General features: G+C 47.5%; 4 protein-coding genes across 5 annotated transcripts; 1 reads left to right on the top strand and 3 right to left on the bottom strand.

Annotated features, from left to right (window-relative positions):
- The first annotated feature begins 360 nt into the window (after positions 1 to 360).
- Positions 361 to 5957, top strand: LOC120828856 (cadherin-like protein 26). Its single transcript, XM_040192511.2, has 17 exons — positions 361 to 606; positions 784 to 912; positions 1002 to 1148; positions 1257 to 1401; positions 1492 to 1661; positions 1786 to 1917; positions 1997 to 2179; positions 2269 to 2579; positions 2659 to 2801; positions 2898 to 3122; positions 3214 to 3444; positions 3527 to 3645; positions 3780 to 3821; positions 3912 to 3998; positions 4478 to 4537; positions 4625 to 4717; positions 4810 to 5957. Exons 1-17 carry the CDS (start codon positions 571 to 573, stop codon positions 5041 to 5043), a joined length of 2487 nt encoding a protein of 828 aa, XP_040048445.2. The 5' UTR covers positions 361 to 570; the 3' UTR covers positions 5044 to 5957.
- Positions 5958 to 6931: 974 nt separating this feature from the next.
- Positions 6932 to 9253, bottom strand: mtg2 (mitochondrial ribosome-associated GTPase 2). Its single transcript, XM_040192525.2, has 6 exons — positions 8850 to 9253; positions 8299 to 8446; positions 8035 to 8150; positions 7722 to 7940; positions 7484 to 7622; positions 6932 to 7388 (listed from the first exon to the last, which is right to left on the bottom strand). The coding sequence occupies exons 1-6, from the start codon at positions 9084 to 9086 to the stop codon at positions 7006 to 7008; spliced, it is 1242 nt and encodes a 413-aa protein (XP_040048459.2). The 5' UTR covers positions 9087 to 9253; the 3' UTR covers positions 6932 to 7005.
- A 1705-nt stretch (positions 9254 to 10958) lies between these two features.
- LOC120828874 (calcium-responsive transactivator-like) lies at positions 10959 to 17250 on the bottom strand. The gene is given in 12 exon segments (XM_040192535.2): positions 10959 to 13125; positions 13456 to 13583; positions 13670 to 13774; positions 13860 to 13952; positions 14919 to 15077; positions 15486 to 15607; positions 15609 to 15653; positions 15655 to 15670; positions 16060 to 16192; positions 16415 to 16499; positions 16582 to 16658; positions 17096 to 17250. Coding segments are annotated over 12 exon segments (1059 nt in total). The 5' UTR covers positions 17165 to 17250; the 3' UTR covers positions 10959 to 13098.
- A 674-nt stretch (positions 17251 to 17924) lies between these two features.
- On the bottom strand, positions 17925 to 20376 carry LOC120828869 (protein LSM14 homolog B-B). 2 transcript variants are annotated; one of them, XM_040192528.2, is made up of 8 exons: positions 20171 to 20376; positions 19917 to 20080; positions 19700 to 19829; positions 19400 to 19591; positions 19144 to 19227; positions 18895 to 19050; positions 18690 to 18825; positions 17925 to 18585 (listed from the first exon to the last, which is right to left on the bottom strand). In XM_040192528.2, the coding sequence occupies exons 1-8, from the start codon at positions 20289 to 20291 to the stop codon at positions 18423 to 18425; spliced, it is 1146 nt and encodes a 381-aa protein (XP_040048462.2). In that variant the 5' UTR covers positions 20292 to 20376; the 3' UTR covers positions 17925 to 18422. The 2 variants fall into 2 exon arrangements, with proteins under 2 accessions (XP_040048462.2, XP_040048463.2); XM_040192529.2 differs by having other exon boundaries at positions 19400 to 19585; positions 20171 to 20363.
- Between the last annotated feature and the right edge of the window lie 1267 nt (positions 20377 to 21643).

The raw sequence follows: 21643 nt of genomic DNA, 5'->3' as shown, positions 1-21643 counted from the left end.
TTAAGCAACTTGCCAACACTGTCAGCACCGACTTCACCTCAGGCCACATCGCAACAAGTGAGTCAATCGGAAGTGAACTGAACGTTGTGCCATGATGACCTTTTGGGGATTGCCTCATTGGGCCGGTTAGTCGGGGGCAGAGGGGCTGGGGCGGCCAGTCAAAGAGGGGTGGCGGGCCTGAGTTTGTATTTTCGGAGTACAAACTATTATAAATTCCTCTTATTTATTTTCACAAAGACAAAGTGAGGTTTACTGCTGTGTCCTGTTTGCCTTTTTGCGATGAAGGTTTGCCTTATGGAGTAAAATGGGCCACATGAATGTAGTTTTTGCATTGTGTAAACATGCAGCGAAACTGTTCACCCACAGGTCCACCCACACTGTGCTTTGGTCACACCCAGCCGCTCCGGGATGAACCTATAAAAGTTGCAGTGAGATTTGTGAGGACACAAGCCACCCTCAGGTACCTGCAGCCTGCGTTGGCATGCAGTTGAACTTTCACTGAGGTTCAGCCGAGCGCTATCTATCAACGGGGAAACTAGCGCCCGTAAAAACACACAATCTGGAGTAACCATGTCGACAATACACCTCTGTCTCTTCCTGGTGCTGGTAAGAATTCATGCTATCTGTCAACACTAGAGATTTTAGATAATATATTTTTACTGTCGCCACGCGGAGTGACTTGAGTTTAAAAGCCAATGATTTTCAAGTGTATTTGTAAATGGATACACAAGCAAAAACATCCTAAAGGTACCCAATCCTCCGTGGCTTGTGTTGTTTCCACAGTGTTTGGGAGCCGACTTTCTGCAAAGTTCATCTCCCGGAATTTTGAAGCGGCAAAAAAGAAGGTGGATCATCAATTCCTACAGTATCGACGAAGGCTACAAAGGGCCGTTCCCATACGTCCTGGACCAAGTGAGTGTCCCTCTGCAATGGGCCACGCGTGACCACATGCAGACAGATCGTTACTCAGTCTGCTGCTTTTCTCTTTTTGCTCCCCACAGATCAAAATTGAAAAGACCCTCATCTATTTCGAAATAAGCGGTCCAGGCGTTGAGGCAGAACCCCGGGACGTGTTGAGGATCGACAGAAACACAGGCGTGATTACGGTCCACCGCCCCGTCGACTATGAGATTGACAAATCTTTAATGGTTATTATCATTTGACCTGTGTGTGTGTGTGTGTGTGTGTGTGTGTCTGTGTCTGTGTGTGTGAAGAACAGTTTCAATTATTTCACAGCTCTCACATCTTCCTCACAGGTAAAGTTCAGGGCTTTCGACAGAGAAAGTCACGTCATAGACACGGAGCTGGGCGTTGAGATTCTGATCATCGACGCCAATGACAACCCTCCCAAGTTTGACCGCGACCGGTACGAGGTCAGCACAAAGGAGGCCACGTCACAAGGTGACCTGCTTTTTCTAATCCTAATCTTCACGGCAAATGTGATGGAACGATGATAATGAGGTAAAACAACTCCCCTCCCGACACCAACAGGCAGTGAACTGATGCTCCTCACGGTAACTGACAAGGACATAACGGAGAAGTATCAGTTATTTGATTTCAAAATAGTCTCCGTTCATCCTCAACCATCCGGTCTGGAGTTCTACATCACCAAGAGGTATCAAACTGGAACCATTTCATTTAAAGGGTGTCTGGACCATGAGGTAAGACGACACCCAATCGACTACATCAAAATCTCTTCACCACAGAACTTCTATCGCCTTCAATTCGAATAATAAAGTCTAAGCGGTTGCATTTGGTTGTATTTTCTTTTTTCTCCCCGGCCAGAAAGCAGAGAAATACACCATTATAGTTGAGGCCCGAGGCCAAGGAGCGGGACCGCAGCTCTCCAGCTCCTCCACCGTTGTGATCCATGTAGAAGATGGAAATAACCATCTCCCTGTGATAACTGGACAGACAGTGAGCGAGTACTTATTCAGCAGCAAGGCCGTGATTGGACTTTCTCTCTTTATTATTAAAAATATGCTTTTTATTCCAGGGTCTAGGCAGGGTGAGAGAAGGAGAAGAAAATGTTCTCATCAAAAGTCTGCAAGTTACGGACTCCGACACCAGAGGCACGGAGGCCTGGAGAGCCAAGTTCCGAATCCACGGAGACGCGAACAACCACTTCAGAATCTCTACCGATCCCAAAACAAACGAAGGGCTTTTGTTTGTGAACAAGGTATTTTGTCCATGTGTGTTTTGCTAAAATGCAGCAACTGAAGCTCAACGGTGGTGAACTTTATGAGTTCCCTTTCATCTCTGCGTCAGGCGATGGACTACGAAGACGGCGGCGTGAAGAACTTGACCATCAGCGTGGAGAACGAGATCCCCTTTGCCTCGTGCAAGGTGGTGGAGCGCAGCGCCATCGGCCTCTGGAAGGTGACCACGGGGGGCGCCGCGCCCGAGACGCTCGGCACGTCCGGCGTGCAGGTGACAGTGATCGTGGAGGACGTCAACGAGCCTCCGGCCTTCAAACCGCCGCAAAAAGTAGTGGCGATGGCCGAGAACGCCGAGGCCGGGAAGCACCTGGAGACCTTCACAGCCGTGGACCCCGACGTCGCCAGCGGCAACACGATTGTGTGAGTCGCTTGTCGCATAACAAACAATGTTCCACGTTAGCAGAAAACGTTTGTCTCACGCCGCACGAGTGTGTTTCAGTTACAAAAAGGGAGACGACCCGGCTGATTGGGTCGAAGTGGACCCCCAGACTGGGAAAATCACCACTACCAAGGCCTTGGACCGGGAGTCGACCTTTGTGAAAGACGGCGTGTACACTGTCACACTGTACGCCGTCGACAACGGTAAGAACTGCGAGTGTTTACACCCTTTGCTCACCACGTTACAACGTCCTCACCACGTTCACCCCGCGCGCACAACGTGTGTTTTTCGGTTACCAGGTCGGCCTCCAATGACGGGCACCGCGACCCTGAACATCCAGATTTTGGACCAAAACGACAACGCCCCGTCCCTGGCTGTGAGCGCCATGGACATGTGCCAGTCGGACGGACGCTCACTGGCCAACATCACGGGCCTGGACCCGGACGCGCCGCCCTACGGTGGACCGTTCACCTTCCAGCTGAAGGGGACGGAGACGGCCGGGTGGAAGCTCGACGCCACGCAAGGTGAGACTCCGCACGAGCGCGGCCCGAGATCCCCCCCCCCCCCCCCCCCGCGAACCGGTGATGGCGTGAACGTGTGTCTTTTCATGGACAGGGTACTCGGTCCACCTGGTGAAGGAGCCCACGGTTCCTTCGGGAGAATACGAGTTGCTGCTGGACGTGTTCGACCTCCAGGGCGTGAAGGCCTCGCACAACCTGTCGGTTACCGTGTGCACCTGCGAGGACGCGACTGCGACGCCCAACTGTCGCCAGCGGCGAGCCGCCAGCTCCGCAGTAGGAGTGGGGGCCCTCGCGGTTGTTTTTTTATGCATACTGCTGCTTGCGGGTAGGACCAGGCTCCGTGATTGGGAAATATCCCAGAGTTCTTTTTTGTGTTGTTTTTTTAAGTTGTATTTTTTTTCTTCCAGGTTTGCTGCTTTTGTCTCTGCTGGTGACATGTGAGAAAAAGAACTTTCCACTCCCGTATGATCCCGCAGAACAAGTTCTAATGCGCAGCAACACTGAGAAACCGGGATCTGACTGCACGGTAAATACTTTTATTGCTCTTATAGGTCTTTTTTTTATATCTTTACATTTTTCCTATATTTTTACATATATGTTTGTAAATGATAAATGTAAGTGTGACTTGTTGTAAATCATAAGTCATTCATTATTTAACAGGTTGCATGGCCAAATTGGGTGCAAATCCCAGAGAAACAGGCTGTAAGTAACTGCTACGGATATCGAAATACTGATTTTATTGTTTTTCTATTACTAATGTGTGCTCTTGATTTGAATTTATTTTTTTTGCAGTCTATACCAACAAACAAGAATGCTGGGGTGTGGGAAGGAATGCACCAAAGTGCCAATTCCGTAGACCAGCATTACGCTTGGAATTGGGTATGTGAATTCATTATATTTTAGGTGACATGTTCCCTAAAAACAATGAACACGAGTTCTCTATTTTAAACCTTGCTGCTGTTGTCTTTAATATCTACTATTTATTCATGCAACTATTTTGCCTACTTTTTAATAAAAGATAATATTTGTAAAGGTTCCCAATTTTTTTTAGGAATGAATTAATTTGTGACTTTGGTCTTTTCGTTAGATTTGTTGGTAGCTAGAATAATCTGGAATAAATTGCAAACATAATGTTTAAAAGTGACGTGTTGCCTCTGCTTAACATGCTGTTTTTCCCATTTAACAATGAACACCACACAGGAAACAAACTAGGCGTGAAAATGTGTACAGAAATGATTCCTTTTGTTATTGATATTATTCTCCTTGACGTGCCCAAGTTCAAAGATGCAGATTTCCAAAAGTGCTAATGAGCTGTGACATTTGCAGTTCCTTCAATTCCACCTTGTCTGTTTTTGCAGGGAAGCGGAGCATCGTCAACCATGAACAGCAGTCAGCACAGAAACACAGATAGCCGTTGGGTTTGTACACCGCTACGAACCCTTTTCTGTTGTTTCACTTCTCCACATCACCTGTGACACTTAAAGTTGAATCTGTATCTGCTTCAGAATTACCGGACTTGGGGTGGAGGCAAAAGATATTCTACAAATCAGAATTCTGTGCGGATCAACGCCGTGGTGCTGAGTGGAAAACTAAAGCAGGTAACCATGAGAGTCCAATCAATCCTCCAAACGCTTAAGGGCGGGACTTTCATAAAACTCATCCTCTTCTTCTCTCGCTGTGCACCGTGAAGAGGCTCGCCGCCCTCGAGCACCCGGGAGAGGAGCTGGGTGATTACGCTCCTTGCGTGTACGCCGAGGAGGGAGACGACGCAGGCGCCGGCTCCCAGCTCGACGCCATCTCCATCTGTGACGCTTCCTCCGGGCCGGACTTGGACCTGGAGCTGGACTCCAAGTTCAATGACCTGGCGTCAGTCTGCATGGAGATGTCTCCGGGGCTAAAACTGCTTCCCAACAACGCATTGTGAACTAACTGTGGGCCGGTTATCAGTCCTAAATGTTCAACTCGCTCTGCGGTGCTGTTAGAGTAATCTCTCTGGTGACTTCGTTCTCATGGATTAGTTTATCTTCGGTACATTTTCTGTGGGCTCTAGCAGTAAAGAAAGCATCAAGTTGTTCTTCAATTGTTGTGTCGCGTGAAAGGCTTTTTTTTTGTTGCAACATTTGCTTGTTGTTCGGTCGGACTGCCACGAAGCAGACAAACATTTCACCACGTGTGTCTTTTCTCTGCAGCATTTAGAGCAGGGCGAACATCGGCCCCGGATGGGAAGCTGGGTGTGCGTCTGCGGGGCGGCGGTTGGGGCGGCGGTTGGGGCGGGCAATCACTGCGTGCGGGTGTGTCAGCGGGTAAATAAAGCCCTTCCAAGGAAGGAAGAACTATGAACACTGATGATAAAGATAAAGAACCTCATCATATTTCCACGGTAAAGGCAGCCAGCCAGAGCTCGTCGAGCCAGTTTTTTTCTGCCCGTGTGTTTGTGCGTGTGTGCACACGAATGAGCTTCTATGTGGGTCCACTTTTAAGAAATTCTGTATTAGTTAAAAGGGTTTGTTGCTCGGCCTTAATGCCAGCAAGTGCATTATTTAATGTGTGTGTGTAGGTGTGTGCGTGTCGTCCTGTCAGAACTTTACTGGAAGAGGGTTTGGAGTACTTTGCCCAGTGTTTATATGCCCGTCTGCGGTGTTACAGCGTCATGATGACAATAAAACACTGTGTGCGATCAAAATAAGGCACAATCACACGGATGTGTTTGTAATTTGGCAGAAGTGACCTATGATCTGTTGTTGACTGTAGTCAAAGGTGAAGTAATCACTCCTTAGTGGGAAATCTGACTCCTAATCAGAGTGTCATGGTCAACCATTAAAAGTTGAAGTACTTTGAGTCTATTGTTTACTATTTTCAGTCCTAAGAACGATATCGTTTGTGAATTTGTTTGACATAGGACCAAATAAAGGAAACTGAATTTGCATGTAGATGTGGCGTTAGAAGATTTCCAACACATAAGAAATGCATTTTGCACATTCAGCATTTGCGGTTTGCCCTTAAACGAACCAGAACTGTTGCTTCTGTTTTAGTTAGTTTAAATGAAGGGCCACGCGGAGGACAAACTAGGTGAGACGGACGCACTCTGCTGGCTCGTTTAGGAATTGCAACTTATAATTGTAGATTAACAAATGGTGTAAACCAGCGGCTCCCAAACTCAAGAATGCCGCGGCCCAATTTGAAATCTAAAAATCTTTTGCGGCCCACCCAAACCTTTAATCGCAACTGTGATCAAAACATGAACTATGATTATATGACCGTAAGAATTTAACCGATTAAAAATGTATTAACCGACAACGTATGTTTTGTATACCATTTTCTCAGCTCATATTTATTTACTTTAATACTACAAGAGGGGCCCCATTGACATTGTTTTGTTGACTAACGACAGGCGGACAAGAGCAGCCGTTTCGAGCGAGAGCCTTATTGTTTATTAATCTGTTCGTTTAAATTGTTTGTGCTTCATCAACTAATGTGCCGCTAGAATTGTTCAAATAATATAAATATTTTCATATTAATTTCAAACTTTTCAAAATTGAAAATTAAAAAACATTTTGTTTATTTATTTATTGTAAATCACCTCTCGCGGCCCACCTGCAGTACCTTCGCGGAACACCAGTGGGCCGCGGGCCACACTTTGGGAATCGCTGGTGTAAACGATGTGGTTGCCCTCCCGTCTAACAAACTCTATTTCCCTCGACAACCATCTTCATGCACACAAATATCCTTCCATTGGCTGAATTTGCATAACGTATTCATTTTGCAATAACCTAAAAGGGCATTTGTCAATCCCAACATTTAGAATTCTCAACATATGTCCGGTTTGCAGTATTTTATTGAGCAGAATAAATAGAAACAATAAAAATCAGTTGAGCGAGTGGAGCCACTACCACCTGGAGGGTTTGCCTTCTCCACAGAGGTAGCCGTCATAAAGCTCCCTGAGGTGGAGGATGAGCTCCTCCACGTTCTGTCCCGTGAGGGCCGACACGGGGATGACCCGCTCGCTGACGAGGCTCTTCAGCGTCTCCACCTTCTCCCGGGCCTCGGGTAGGTCCATTTTGTTGGCCACGATGGCCCGCGGCCGCTGCGAGAGGCCGGTCTCGTACTGGTCCAGTTCGTAACGCAAGTGCTCCAGCTGCGTCCACGGCTCCGGAGCGGAAAGGTCCAAGACGTAGAGGAGGAAAGGACAGCGCTCGATGTGCCGCAGAAAGGAGATGCCGAGGCCTCGATTGAGGTGGGCCCCTCGAATGAGGCCCGGGATGTCGGCCACTACGCACAGCAGAGGGAAAAGACGAACGTTTGTCGAACTCTGGAATAAAAGCTGCAGCTACAACACACAAACTGTCTGATACAAACGGTCCTACCTGCGATTTGCTCGTGGTCCCCGTAGTTCACGATGCCCACATGCGGGTTGAGCGTGGTGAAAGGGTAAGCCGCCACAGCGGGCCGAGCGTTGGAGATGGCCCTCAGCAACGACGACTTTCCGGCATTAGGGAACCCCACCTGACCAGAAGCGTTGGAGAACTCAAATCAGCTCATATCCCGTGAGTCGTAAAAAGCCGCATGCCGATCGCCATTTCTGTGCCGAGCGTGTTTCCCCACCAGTCCGGCGTGGGCCATGGTGCGGAGCTCCAGCTGGAGGATCCTCTCCTGGCCCGCCGCCCCCGGGGTCGCCGTCATGGGGGCGCGGTTCTCGTTGGAAAGGAAGAAGCGGTTCCCCTTCCCACCGGCACCGCCGAACACGGCCAGGTACTCCTGGCCGTGTTCGGCGAGGTCCACTACGATCTCCCCGTGTTCCTTCACAACGGTGCCTAGAGGCACCTTTGTAGAACAAACAAGCACCAAAGTCAGCTTTACGGTAGAAACGTGCACAAAACTCTCAGAAATGACCGTCACATCAAATTCATGGACTCACAGAAATACAAGTGGGGACGCCGTTCTTGCCGTAACAGTTCTTGTTGCCCCCCGACTGACCGTTTTCTCCCCTGTAAACCGGAAGCAGCTGCGCCAACGATTTGACAAACTTGTTCGCTGAAAGCCAGTAAAAAAAAATAATAATAAAGGAGTGAATGAGGGCAGCACGTTTTGAGCTGATGGCAAACGAAGAACGAGCTCCGGCCAAAGGAAAAGCCTCAATGTTGAAGGTTCGCGACGACTTGCAGAACCCGGACCCGGTTACCTCTGAAGAGGATGCTCCCTCCGTCTCCTCCGTCCCCTCCGTCGGGTCCTCCCCACTCTTTGCGCGGCTCGCTGTGGAAGCTGGACGCCCCTTTGCCGCCCGAGCCGGCCTGCAGCTTCACGCGGCGGTGGTCCACGAAGTGACGCGTCTACCAGCCCGATCGGGAAAGAGAAACCAGACCGTTGGCCGAATGCACACAGAAGGACTCAGCAAATGATTATTACCAGCTGGTATGTCAGCGGTACATTCTTATGAGAAATGAGTATATAAAAGCAGAAACATCAAACCCAGAGGAGACGCTTTTGAGCATCACTTTATTGACAATTTACCTGACTTTAGATGCAGATAAATAAGTCTAATAAAAGTTTAATTTTTGTTCAGGATTGTGCACGTGACATGTAAAAAATATATTTTGTTGAAGGCAACTTCGGGGATAAAGACACAGAAAGTAGTGCGCTGATCTCTTTCTGCACCGTCACTAGTGTTATTCCCCCCAAGTAACCCAGATGGGGTTAAATAATGCTACATTTGAGTTTAGCTCAGACACCCACCAGCTTCTTCTCGGACAGATCTCTCTTGTGCGCGCTGGCGCGGACTTTGGCGCACAGCGGAGCGCAGGTGGCGACGTCCCTCGCGGCCGCGGTGACGCTGCGCCTCCACGCCGCCGGCCCGCAGGGACAGCCGGGACCGAGGGAACTGGACCCCGCGCTCCTCGCCTCCGGGGCTCCCAGGAGCACTTCCGGGCAGAGCAGCCGGGCTCTTTTAAGTCTCAACAACGAGGCGAACATCGCGACTGTTGCTTCGGCGTTGCTGAGTCAACGGTGATGAAAGAGTTATCTTTCGTTATCTTTGATGTTAAGAGTTATCTCACTGCGAACACATATTTACATTTACTTCCTGCGCGGTGAGCGCAGAGGACCAGCAAGCACCGCGACTACGGAGTCCGCGGAGGGACAGTGAATATGCGATTGTTAATAACGGCGGGGGTTTTCTTGGGCGATTTGGCCCTCTACCGCCACCGTCTGTGCTGGAGTCTAAAAACATCATGATTATGGATCTGGAGGAGCGGCTCCATCCGTCTCCCCACGATGCCTCTCTTCTTGTTTTTAAGTCGAGGCAGATGCAAGGTTATTTTTCACTAGTTTTTATTTTTATTTAGTTTTGACTTTTTGTTTTCAATTTCAGTTTAGTTTTAATTAGTTTTTAAAGTGGGTTTGCTAGTTTAGTTTTGTTTTTATTTTTTGAAAATGCTTAGTTTTAGTTTAGTTTTTATTAGTTTCAGTATTAGTTTTAGTCTTTACCGCAGAATGTAACAGACCAAGGGGGGGGGGGGGCGCAGTCAGGGAAGCTTCATTTTTTGCTTGCAAAACTAAATGCTCAAAATGAATTGTAGATACAAGCTATAATAAGTAATAAAAACTCAACAAAACATACCATTTTTAAAAATGTATTTAGGACGATGGACAGCCATCCACAAAAGACAACTATGAAATATGTGTCAGTCAGTGTGTTTGTGTCATTAACCAGAGGCCAGCCGGGAGTCTCAGAGACCTCAATCTGAAAAAAATCTAAAACCCAATAAAAACTCTATAGCATTGACAAAGACGAAAACTAAAGACATTTTCTCCATAATTCTGTTTTATTTTAGTTAGTTTTGTAAAGACACAATACAGTTTCAGTTAGTTATCGTTTTTTTATATAGGCTCGTTTTTATTTTTATTTCAGTTAACGAAAAAAAAAAATCACACCTCGCTTTCGTTAACGATAATAACCTTGGGCAGATGTTCTCAAGGACTGTTTTGTCGTCCTCTGCTTCTTGGATCCTGGTGATCTGATCTCCTTTGGGGATGATGTCCTCCATTTGTCGGATCTTTTGTAAAGCAGCCAGAGCCTCTGTCTTGATCTTCAGCAGTTTGTATTCTGCTTCCAACTGTTGGTTGTCGGCCTCCTGCCGGCTGTAGAGAGATGTTGGTGGAGAGTAACCCTGTTGCTTTAGACTCCAAGGACTGTTGTTGTTCTTTTCCTCCAGATCGTCATATTTCTGCTGCCACGTCTGGTTGTTGACCGTGAGTTCAGCACTTGCGAGTTGTTCTTCTGTCTCTGTGAGCTTCAGAACCAAACACGCGTTCTGCTCGATAGGATACGGGTTCTGGATGTGGTGATCTGAAAGCGTTGTTTTGTGCTCGCAGACCATCTGATCATAGGCCAGATCTTTGCCTTCTTTGCCCGGCAGAAATTGTCCTTCGTAGTCTCAATGTTGGACCCAGAACCCAGGACCTTCTTGCCGTGAGGCGACAGTGACAACCACCACACCACCGTGGGGTTTCATTTTTCAAAATATCTTAATTTATTGGGATTTTGTCAGCTGATTATGTTGTTTTGTTTGTCTCTAACCTTCACTTAGTTTAACCTATTTTCCTTATTGCCACTATAGAGGATTGACCTGTTGCCACGAGACCACCACTAGATGGCACAGTTTATTAAAACATACTATTTATAAGGTTATTTGTTGCTCAATTTAGGTTATTTTTTGTTCTGTTTTCAATGAATAGTGTTATTGAAGCTGAAATTCCGTTACACATGAGAACATTTGACTAATCAGTAAAGCTGAAGTTGGTATTCTGTAAGTGGGAACACAAGGATAGAAGGAGACGCGGAGACTGTCAGGAAACGGAGTATTTTTATATATGTTAACAATTGCAAACTAATATAAACTAATTAAACATGAAAATTAATTTACAAATAAATTAATAACACTCTTCAAATGAACCATTGTCCTCGTAGCCCTTATCTATGAACTCTATATCTATGAACTTATATTGGAATTCAAGGACGATGTAACTTGGTGGTGAGTCTCCGTCTTATTCGTCATCCAGATCAGATTTTTCAAACTTCAAACGCTAGTTATCTCTGTCCATATTTGTGACGTACGGCACAGTAACTTTTCCCTTAAAACCCTTCGTCTAGCACCACTTGGCTGCCAACAAAATGTTCTATCATTCTGCATTTGAAGTATCATAAAAAACAGCATTTGGTTTAAATTATATATATATATATATTATATATATATATAAACAACACATTTCATTTCAACAAGACAGAAGAGATACATTGTAATGCTACTCAGCACAGTAATAAAGGTGTACAGGGGTGTGCACATAACGCCTGTGTACCCAGCAACAGACGTATACTGTGTCAAACCAAACAAAGGGTCAAGTGGTTGTTCTAGAAGTGAATAACTTAAATGTAAGAGGTCCGTTTGCTCTCAGGTGGAGGAATTCCTCGGCCCAGTTCTCCTCTCTTTGTTCTCTTTCCAATGCAAAAAGTTCTCTCCATCTTCAGCTACCGACTCTCTCTCTCTCTCTCTCTCTCCGATCTAACTGACTGCAGCTAGCGGCGGCGGCGGCGGCGTTTCCGGGGTCAACTGTGTTTACTTCCCGCACGCCGGAAGACCGAAAGTAAACAAAGTTGCGTTAATATAGTTTATCGCATTAATCTCGGCCACATTAATCGCATAGATTAACACGTTCATTTTGACAGCCCATGAACTATTATTATAACCATTATTATTTTACCTCTGTGAGGCAAGTCAAGTTAGACTTTCAGAATAAACTGCACAACTGGAGCCTCACAACCACAATAATAATCCCCATTACTCCTCAAACTAAGAAAATAACCCTTTCACCACTTATTCTATCGTAAACATCACTTTTTCATCTAATACAAAAGATAATGATAAACCTGATCACTGAAAAACTTTACTTCACACAAGCTGTCACATAAATAGAGACCATAGTTTTCCTTAATATGTCAGTTGAAACCCGCAACATAATATTTAATAGCATTAGACAAACCAGCCCTATAGTCATTGTGTCAACTACTAATAATGATATACAGTTTAAACTGATCTCAACATGAGTGTATTGCACTAAATGAGGAGGTGCCGGAGAGCTACTTTGGCTTCAAGAAGATGGTTTGTTAAAAAAAGGCCCAAATCGCACTAAAACACAAAATATCAGACTGTCATTGCAAAATAAAGTGTGTTTTTCATGTAAAGACCTTTTACTGATTGGCGTCTGGGAAGTGTGCTCCTCTTCTGACCCAACGACGTGTCGCTGTAGACTGCCAAAAATAAATGACTACCACAACCCTGCGTGACACGCGTGGACAACGACGCGCTCTTTGAATCACCTCAGACGGACGGACATAGAGAGTGAAAGCACATCGTGTTGGAGCACACAGCAACACATCACATGTTTGACTAACACGGGCCCACGATCAAGTCAGGCTTAAGAACCAACGACTTCACCGCCATGTCCTTCTATTTCCCTCCTTCTCCGCGTTACTGCTGCAGACCTATTGGATAAATATGAAGGAACATTTGCTTTTTATCGCCTCAGCCTCACAAACCCCGAACCTGCTCTATGCACACAAAAAAAAGCACAAAAATAGGAGACTTGCTAAATTAGATTTATATTAGAAGCCTGAGCTCGGATAAAAACAAGTGGAGGGCAAAGACAGAAGAATGCACGCAATTTGTTGAGGCCCATTGAATCACGCGAGTGCCTATTTAATCCATACGGAACTGCTTTTATTCCATTAAAGCCCCCTGACGGTCCGTAAGGAGGCCAGCAGCGCTGAAGAACCTCAGCGACGCATCTCTGTAGCGAGCAGAACAGACGCATCGTATTTGATTATGTATTCTACTGGTGATTAATGAGAGGCTGAGACATCTGACGCAGCTTCTAATCCACAGTTGAATCGTTCTTTTTTCCGGTTTTTGGACGGCGGCGTGCTACTTTATTGCTGATAGTTCCCATACTGACCCTGCAATGTAAAAGAAGATTTAAACCCAGAGATTAGACATCGTTTGAAACTCAAGTTACAACCGCGTTGCTGCACCCATCTGCTTTCTTAATGTTTTATACTCGATTTGAAAATACAGGAACCAAGAAAAGAGTTTTAGACCGTATGATGTTCATGCCTCAAACTACTTACACGATAAAATTCACCGTGCTACGTCATGAAGCCGGTAGTTAATACGGTTTTCAAACGGAACCGGGGAATCATGTGGATGATACACATACTTTCCCATCTGTCGCGCCGGTATCCGTCTGTGCTGCAGAGAATCGGGAGATCCGCTCTACTTTCACGTACCGTTTCATACGCGGCCGGCCTCTGCGTCGGCGCCCCGGAGCCTCCCTGAGAGGGGCGGTAGGATCCGTACTGACCGCTCTGACCCCGCTGGTACTGAGGATACTGAGAGGATCCAGCCTGGCCTGCACCTGCAGCAGAGGGGTCGCATTCAGTCAATGCGGCGGATTGTTCCATGCGCCGTTGGCACGCGGGAGGCCGTGAGAGCCGCTCTGACCGTATCCTCCGTGTGGCGTTCCGCCGTAGCCTTGTTGAGAGGAATACTGCTGCTGGCCGGATCCCTGCTGGTACTGGGCCTGCTGCTGACTGCACTGAGGGTTGCCTGGAGGTGCATCCAAATGATAAGAGGCGCCACTGTGACCGTGAAAAGAAGAACATACCCCGAACACAAGATGACGGACGGCTACCTCCTTCGTAGTAATGCTGTGGGGAGTCGCCGAAGGATCCGTCGTAGCCTTGCTCGCCATATGAGGACTGCTGATACGAGTACTCCCCGTGACCTGTGGAGCGCACCGTTAACACAGCGACTCCGCTGCAGCAAAGCAACAGTCACTGGCGTTGACAAGAGGGATTAGCATTCGCAGTCTGAAGTTAAATCATTCGTAGGGAATCACAAGCAACAAGGCCGAGGCTTCATGTTATGCATGAAGAAACACCGGGGAGGAAGCAGGGGACAATGTGGACACAGACCACCGGGGTCCATGCTGCTCTCCCTAGAACCCGTCTCATCCCACGGACTCCTGTGCCAGGACATTTGGGGCGATTCAGGGTTCCAGATTGTGTGTTTATGTGTGTCTGTGTGTGAGCATATGTGTGTTTGAGAATAAATGATAGAAGTATATAATGAAGGATGATTATTTTTGAACAGCTTTTCTTGGAAGTCATTATGTAGTTATAAGGCTATTTCTAATATTAAATATCAATTTTATTTTTAACTTAATTATGTCATTTTTCACCGGTGGTGGTTTTCTATGGGCTGAAATGATATTGTGGAGGAAGCTGTTGGGCGCTGACCTAAAAAAAACAAACACTAATGACAGTGAAGCGATCTCCGCTCGGTGGTGTGCAGAGACCAGACGGTTCCTTTCTCCTTCAGTGGAATCCAACAGAACAACAACTCTCTGGAAGAGACACACGACTGATGAAACTGAGAAACAGAAATGTACCAGGGTGTACGACGACGTGCGATCATGGCGCGTTGCCCCGGAAACCATATCCCGCCCTTTTGTACACATGGTCATAACCTCCACCCTTTTAACGGACTTAACGGGGCGGAGCTATTATTAGGCCCGAGCTGACGCCGCACAAGTTAAGGGATTTCCGAAGACGCAAACCAACTGCGACACGGGCGGGTCATCTGCGGTCGGCCCGCTAGTCGCACTGAGGCGACGGCGATGGCCTCATTCGCTTCAGCTTCAAAAACTAAAAAAACACGCATCCAGGCGGGAAGAAGGCTCGCCACCTACCCGGCTGTGCGGAGCGGTAGGATCCCAGGGGCCTCTGGGGCATCACGCCGTTTCCCTGAGCGCCCGCACCCATCATGGCCGGCTGTCCCTGATAGTGTTGACCCCCGACCTGGGCCGAGGAGTAGTGCGGCGCAGCAGACTGCTGATGCATCATGGAGGCTGGGAAGAGATGCTGCGCGTTAATATGCAGCAACACGCTTTCACGCACATAACCGGGACGGCATTCAACAGATACAACAAATGCAAAATGAGGTCCCCGGAACTTGTGGCCCCGGGCAAAAACGAGGAGTGGGGGTGCGGGGGGGGCGTGTGTCACACAGGGGTCTCTTAAAGAAAAGTAGAAAAAAAAGGGGGGGGGGGGGGGGCTGCATCCTGGGGTCAAGGCCTCGTTGATGAACTGAATGTTATTTCCATTTGGAGGGAATTTAAAAAGACTAATGAGTGCAGCAACCACGGCGGTTTGACAGCGTTTTCTTGGCGTGTTGAAATCATACGGCTGATATGACTCCGTCTGATAGAAGACAAACCGATTACCCCGGTGATCAGGCTGCTCGACACCCGGCTCACCTTGGCTGGATTGCACGCTGAGGTTTCCGCGGGTGGAGGAAGAGGAAGGGCCACAACCAGGCCCGTTGCCCTGAGAGGGAGGCGCAGCGCGGCCGTAGCCGCCCGCTCGCAGGCTGAGGGACGCGGGGGGGAACAGCCGCCTGCACCTGGGCGGCGTGCTGCTGCATGGGGGGCGTGGCTAGAGCCTGACGACACACACGCACAGTCAGAGCAGCCCAACGGGTCCAAACGCGGGGGGCCATGGCATATCAGCGGGCGGGGCCCACATTCAGTTCATCTCTATAGGGAAGTTTGCATGTTTGTACAAAGATGGAGGGATGAGTGTCAAAAAAAGAAGAAGAAAGAACCGGAGAAAGAAGGAAGAAGTTGCAATGGCTGCAAACAAATCGGACTCGGCTCAACTCGAGTTAAATCGCATGCTTGCAGGCGACTGACACGCTACGGACAGACAAACAGCTTCTGCAGAAGACGCGCAGCGGAGTCAGGATCAGAAGAGCACTCGAGACGGGGACGGGCGACGAGTCGGCGTCTGCGGGGGGGGGGAAATCAAGTTTGAGCAAAAGCAGCTTCTCACCGTTGCTCATTTGGCTCTGCATCACTGATGCGTTGGGCAGTCCTGGTGCCATGGCGTCATTGAGGTTGTTTGGAGCGTGTCCCCCGCTCTGGCCCATCCCTCCGGGACCCATAGACATGTTGGGAGTGGGAGGCTAGAAAAGTGTAAAAAACGTGGTGAGACTGCGTGTCCGAAACCCCGTCCTCCATTTTTCTTGCGCTATGGATTAATCAGCAGACAAATTGCCGTACAAAATATAAACAAAAGTTTATATATAGTAATTTACTTTTTGAGAGTCAGGGGTCGGGTCAAAGTGCAACTGACAAAGACAGGAAGGAATCTTTACTGTTATATTTGTCACTTGTGGAGGACTCACTGCAGGTAGTAGTGACTGCATGTTCTGATTTGAATCGGCTATTGTGGCCAAGTACACTAGATTTCTGTGCAGGATCTGCTGATACCTGTTGAAAAAGGGGGAAATGAAACAGTCCATGTGCTCACTTCAACAGCAGTCAGGAATTTAAAAAAAAAGGAAGCACTCACTGTGTGCATTCATCGCTCTTTCCTTTGCTTTGGTAATCCATAATACATTGTATTAGATGATTATTTTCATCCAGCATCTTTGGGCGACACCAACAGTTCAGATCAGTGCATGAAAAACGACGTGCAGCGTCGTCCTGGATTTTCACAGATCTTCAACCCCCCCACCCCCCTTTTCTGGGTCAGTTATTGCATTTTTAAATCAGCAGTCAGTTTCCCTCCATCAAACACCACCGCGCTTTTCTTACCACGGGCTTCGCTATTCGTGTAACGCTCTTTTTACTTGTGTCCATAAAAACCGCTTGAACCTGCCGCGACGCTTTGTGACAAGTGTTGCCCTTATAAATCGTTGACATGCTGACGTTTGTTTATCCCGCAAATTGAGCACGTTGGTCACGGGGCGGGCAGGAGCCGCGACGGGAACCAGCGTTTTGTCACCGTCGCCGCGGCTTTGCTTGGTTCGCGCAACTTAGCAGGTGGCCCGCGGCGCTGCCGTGTACGTCTTTGTGTCTCTTACCGTTTGGATCGCGTGCTGCGTCACGTGCCCTTTGGCCCTGGCCCGCGCCGGTGGGAACGCCACGGACATTTTGTCACGTGGGAACCAAAAGCGCTTCTTTCATTCTAATGTTTGTCACTCCGATCGCAGCGCTCTACGCGGGTACAGTTCGTCCATCACCGGGAAACGGGGGGGGGGGGAGGGGGGGGTAGTGGTGTTACGGTGAGATATCCCGTCACGGGGAGGAGGGGGGGGGGGGGCAATTAAGACACTGGATTTAACCGAATGTAATTTAACCACGTGCGTCTGCTTAGTCGTTTATTGCTATGCACGATAATAAATGTCACGTATATGAAGTGTTACGCGACAGGTCCCCCCCCCTCTTAGTATTTGGTACAACCCGGACGGTGAGTAGCCGACACCGCGGTCCTTTGATTAAAGGAAGCCAATCAGTCACATTGTAGCCCACAAATTGATTTTCTCTACACCTCCAGATATACGAGACTACCTCTTAAGTCCGTCTAATTATCGAAGGAGCAAAAATATTTATTTTACTTGCGATTACCTTTCCCACAATTGACAATATTTTTTAATGAAAAGAAAAAGGAAGGAAGTGATACATACTAGTGGTGGAGTAAAATCACTTTGCCAAAAGCATAGCAGCATGAAAAGGGCTCAGATGCCCGTTGGGGCGAATAGCAGCTTTAAAACAACCCACAAGGAACAAGTAAGCATAATACCGCCAATAGGGAACTATTTAGTTACATTTCACAGAATGTCAACCCAAGGTTGACATGTATACAAGTAACTGACAGTATCACGTGACTCATCCTCAGCAAAAAAGCACATCAGCAATTACCAGTTTATTTGAATTAGCTTGTTGCTTCAATATGACAACACCGGTCAAATTCACAATACAGAGCTTTTAAATTACTTTTAACTTAGTTCATTTTAGATTAATATTCATACTTTACATTTGTATAAGTGTGCTGAGGCAAAGCCGGATCCTTTTCTTATTAAACCAATACACGTTTGGTAGTGAAATTCTTCCAAGTAGCAGAAAAAACCCAAATTAAGTTCACTATTTAATTGAAAGATTAAACAAAAACAAATATTCTCGCCGACATTCTGAGGAGAGACCAATTGGTCTCAAACGGTGGACCATTTAGTGAGGCGGGCATCCATATTTAAAATGGGGCCAAACAAGAAAAAATACAATCCCGGCAATATGGGGCAGGAAAACTGCCTCAGGGAAGAAAAAAAATAAATAATAATAATAATAATAATAATAATCCGCTTGTGCTGATCCTCATAACGGGCATCAGTCCCATTAGGTTCAGCAAACATCTCAGAACTCCACGGCCGTCCTGATTCTGTGAGGAGAGTCCGTCTGAGCAGCGCCGCATCCTCTGCGTCCCGCGTAGCCACCTCTGAAGCCCCGGCCCCTCAGGAACCGGCCCGGGACCCCAAAAGTCTCCAGGTTGCGCTTCCGCTCCTCTGCCCACGTTAGTCTGAAACGGTTGGTGGACACGGACAGAGGGACAAGCCTGTAGCGCAACGTACAGGAGACGCGGCGATGTGCATGTGTGAGGGGGAAGAAAGGCCACTAGTTTACCTGAACTTGTTATCGGACGGGATGTTGTCAAAGAAAGACTTTGCTTTGTCGTAGTAGCATTTGGGGCCAAACTTGTCCTCTTTTGCGGTCGAGTGCAATTTGTCCTTTTCCTTCTCGCCTACCTCAGGGTTTCCATCTGCAGACAGTCACGCAAAGCAAGTCAACTGGAATAAATAACTCATACGGAGAGAACATTTTAACCAACCTTTAATCCGGTCCTGCACCTCCCTCTCCAGCTCCTCTTTAATAAACTGGGCATTCGAGGAATCAAAATCAAAGTCGGTGTCAAACTTAAGGATGGCCGATGGAACGGGAGACACCATCAGCTGGCCTCGGCTCCGGTTTCTGTTTCGCCGAGCTCCTGCGTTTTGTGATCCAAAATGCATTGATTGTTAAAAAAGAACTTTAAGGTTTTCAGACAATCCAAAATAAAGTTGATGCTTTTCACAATTACCTGGTCTCCTAGGTGGAGGCCTGATGTCATAATGCTGCGGCAGAGTTTCCTGCTGAGCACTGGGCACAGCGGGGCCGGACTTCACTTGAAATTATAAACATTTACAGTCACTCAAGATTCCCACGTTAAATTGCACAGGCGGACATTTCCTAAACCGATTAAGCAATTTCTGAGAACGCTAGTTCATCTCTTTTCAGTATATTAGAAAACATCAGGATTTCATTTTGGCCTTTTGTCAGGCTAATGTCTGTCTTACGGTTGGCTCCGGTGGCCCTTCTGTTCTGGGGACTCGCTCGTCTGGGCCTCTGGGGCCTCCTCTCCCACTGCTGCGCCGGCTCCTGGGATGCAGCGAAGCCTCCCCGCTGCCTCAGTCGGTCCACATGCAGAGTTTGACTCGCCTTTTCCACCATTGGGCCCCTCCTGACTTGTAAACCAGGAACCACTGGCCCTCCGTGAACAAAACAAAAATCCCTTTAGTGTGCAAACAAGCTAGAGAAAAGTACTCGGCCTCACTGAGGGTGCCGATTAAAGGGTCGACACATGTTCCTTGACTTACCGAGGCCGAGAGCCGCTGCATACTGCTGGTTGAGCAGAGAGTTGGCGGCCAGCTGGTTGTAGGCAGGCATCCTCAGGGGGCTAAATGGCCCCAGAGCGGGGTACACACCTTGAGGGCCTACACTGGCTGACTGAAACAATTAGAACAATAATTTAGAACAATTTCATGCACATTTTCTTGGTTATTCGCACATTTTGTGCATGCAACTTTTGGTCACCTGTACTATTGCGGGGTCCGGGGGAAGGCCGTGGTGCGATCTCGGAGGTTCACACAACGTGATGTCCTTAATATCGCTTCCCCGGAAAGTGATGTACTCATAGACGTCGTCTTTGGCCGGTGTTGGTCGGTCTGTGGGTCGCCCCTCAGTCCCAAAACACCGGACTGGTTATAGAAATGAATGAGTTTCAATCGTGCCGCCAAAAAGGGAAACGTGGAATAACAGGCTGCCGCACACAGGCTCTCGTCACTCACCTTTTGCCAGCACTACTGTGGAGTTCACCTTATCAATCGTGTACAAAATGCCTTCATAACGATTTTGAGCTTTGGAAATCAACCCTATTTTACAGCCAATGTAGGGTTTTGATGAACTCATGGCTGGAGGGGGTTCGTTGGCGAATGTCAGCAGGAAGTCATGAAGCAGCGTTCAAGCCGTGCAGCGACCGGAAACACTTATAGGCTCCCACGGCTGACTTTAAACCACGCCCACTGATTGCAGTTTAATCGCACCTGGCTTCTACGTCATTCTATTGGCAGCCGCTTCGCTGAGGAACTTTTCATTGGACGTCTGATATTTGGCATGGCTGATTCTTTGTAGTCCGACTTACTTGGATAGCAGCTGCTACGGTTCTCAGAGGGGGGCCAGAGGGGGACCTACCGCCGGGGAGGTTGAAGAGGAACCAACGTTCAATGCGTGACACTTGAGAGCCCAAATATCACGACAAGTTAAACTAGAGCTGTGAAAGTTGATGCATCAGACACGCTGGCAACAAGAAGTGAGCCTCACCGCATAGACGCTGCTTCTGATTCCTAATATGATAAATACTTTTACACTGTCACATTTCATGAGGCGAGTGCATCACTAAAGACTATTTCTATAACCAGAGTGTGAGCTAACGTGAGCCTGATCACTGTCTTTCGAATTGATCCTAGCAAGATCAATAGCAGAAACTAAGCTTAGTATCGATACTTTTGGTATTGATCTGACCAAGTAGAGAGAAAAATGACATCCTCTTGACCATCATGTATCACTGTGAGGACTGCAGTTAGTGGACAGATGTGTTGACTCCTCTGGGTCTACAGCTGTACCGTATGATCCCATCGCCAGCAGATCCTTTTCCCATCGGCCTTGTAGCCACAATCTCATTACATAATCAATGTCTGTCAAATCAACATTTATAGCCATCATTTCTGATGAAAATGATGCTACATTGTTCGTTCTGAATACATCGACTAAAATGATCTACGACTATCTGCTCTGGGCTTCATCACGTAATGCACGGGTCTCCTGCATTAGTTCTAAAACTTACTCTACTAAGAGTACTCTACTACTTACTCTTACTCTAAGAACTTAATGTCTACTTCCTAGAATTAAAACATGTTATCATACATCACAGAGTATCACACCTCTGTAGAAGCAGATGAGCCCTGGTGTGAAGGTGGTCATGTGATACCACACAGCCAACAGCAACACGTCTTTTATGTGTAAAGGGGAACAAGAAAGGTTATTCTGAGAAGCCTTGTGCTTCTTCTCCTCACACTCTGGCTGCAGTTTTCTTGTGAAAGCATCTGACGACTCGAAGAGACAGTGAAGATTAATTTCCTATTTTTATTTTTGTAACCACTGCACTTCCTGTATCTAGTTTCTCACCCTTCGTTTCTCCCCACAGCTGCGTTTAGTTTGCAATCACCTCCACCTGTATTTAAGCCTCAGTTCCCCACTCGTCT

The sequence above is a fragment of the Gasterosteus aculeatus genome, chromosome 2, assembly GCF_964276395.1.
Source record: "Gasterosteus aculeatus chromosome 2, fGasAcu3.hap1.1, whole genome shotgun sequence".
In the NCBI taxonomy this organism is placed as follows: Eukaryota; Metazoa; Chordata; class Actinopteri; order Perciformes; family Gasterosteidae; genus Gasterosteus; species Gasterosteus aculeatus.
The sequence above is the reverse complement of the archived record's forward strand: the minus strand, read 5'-3'. Positions and strand labels throughout refer to the sequence as shown.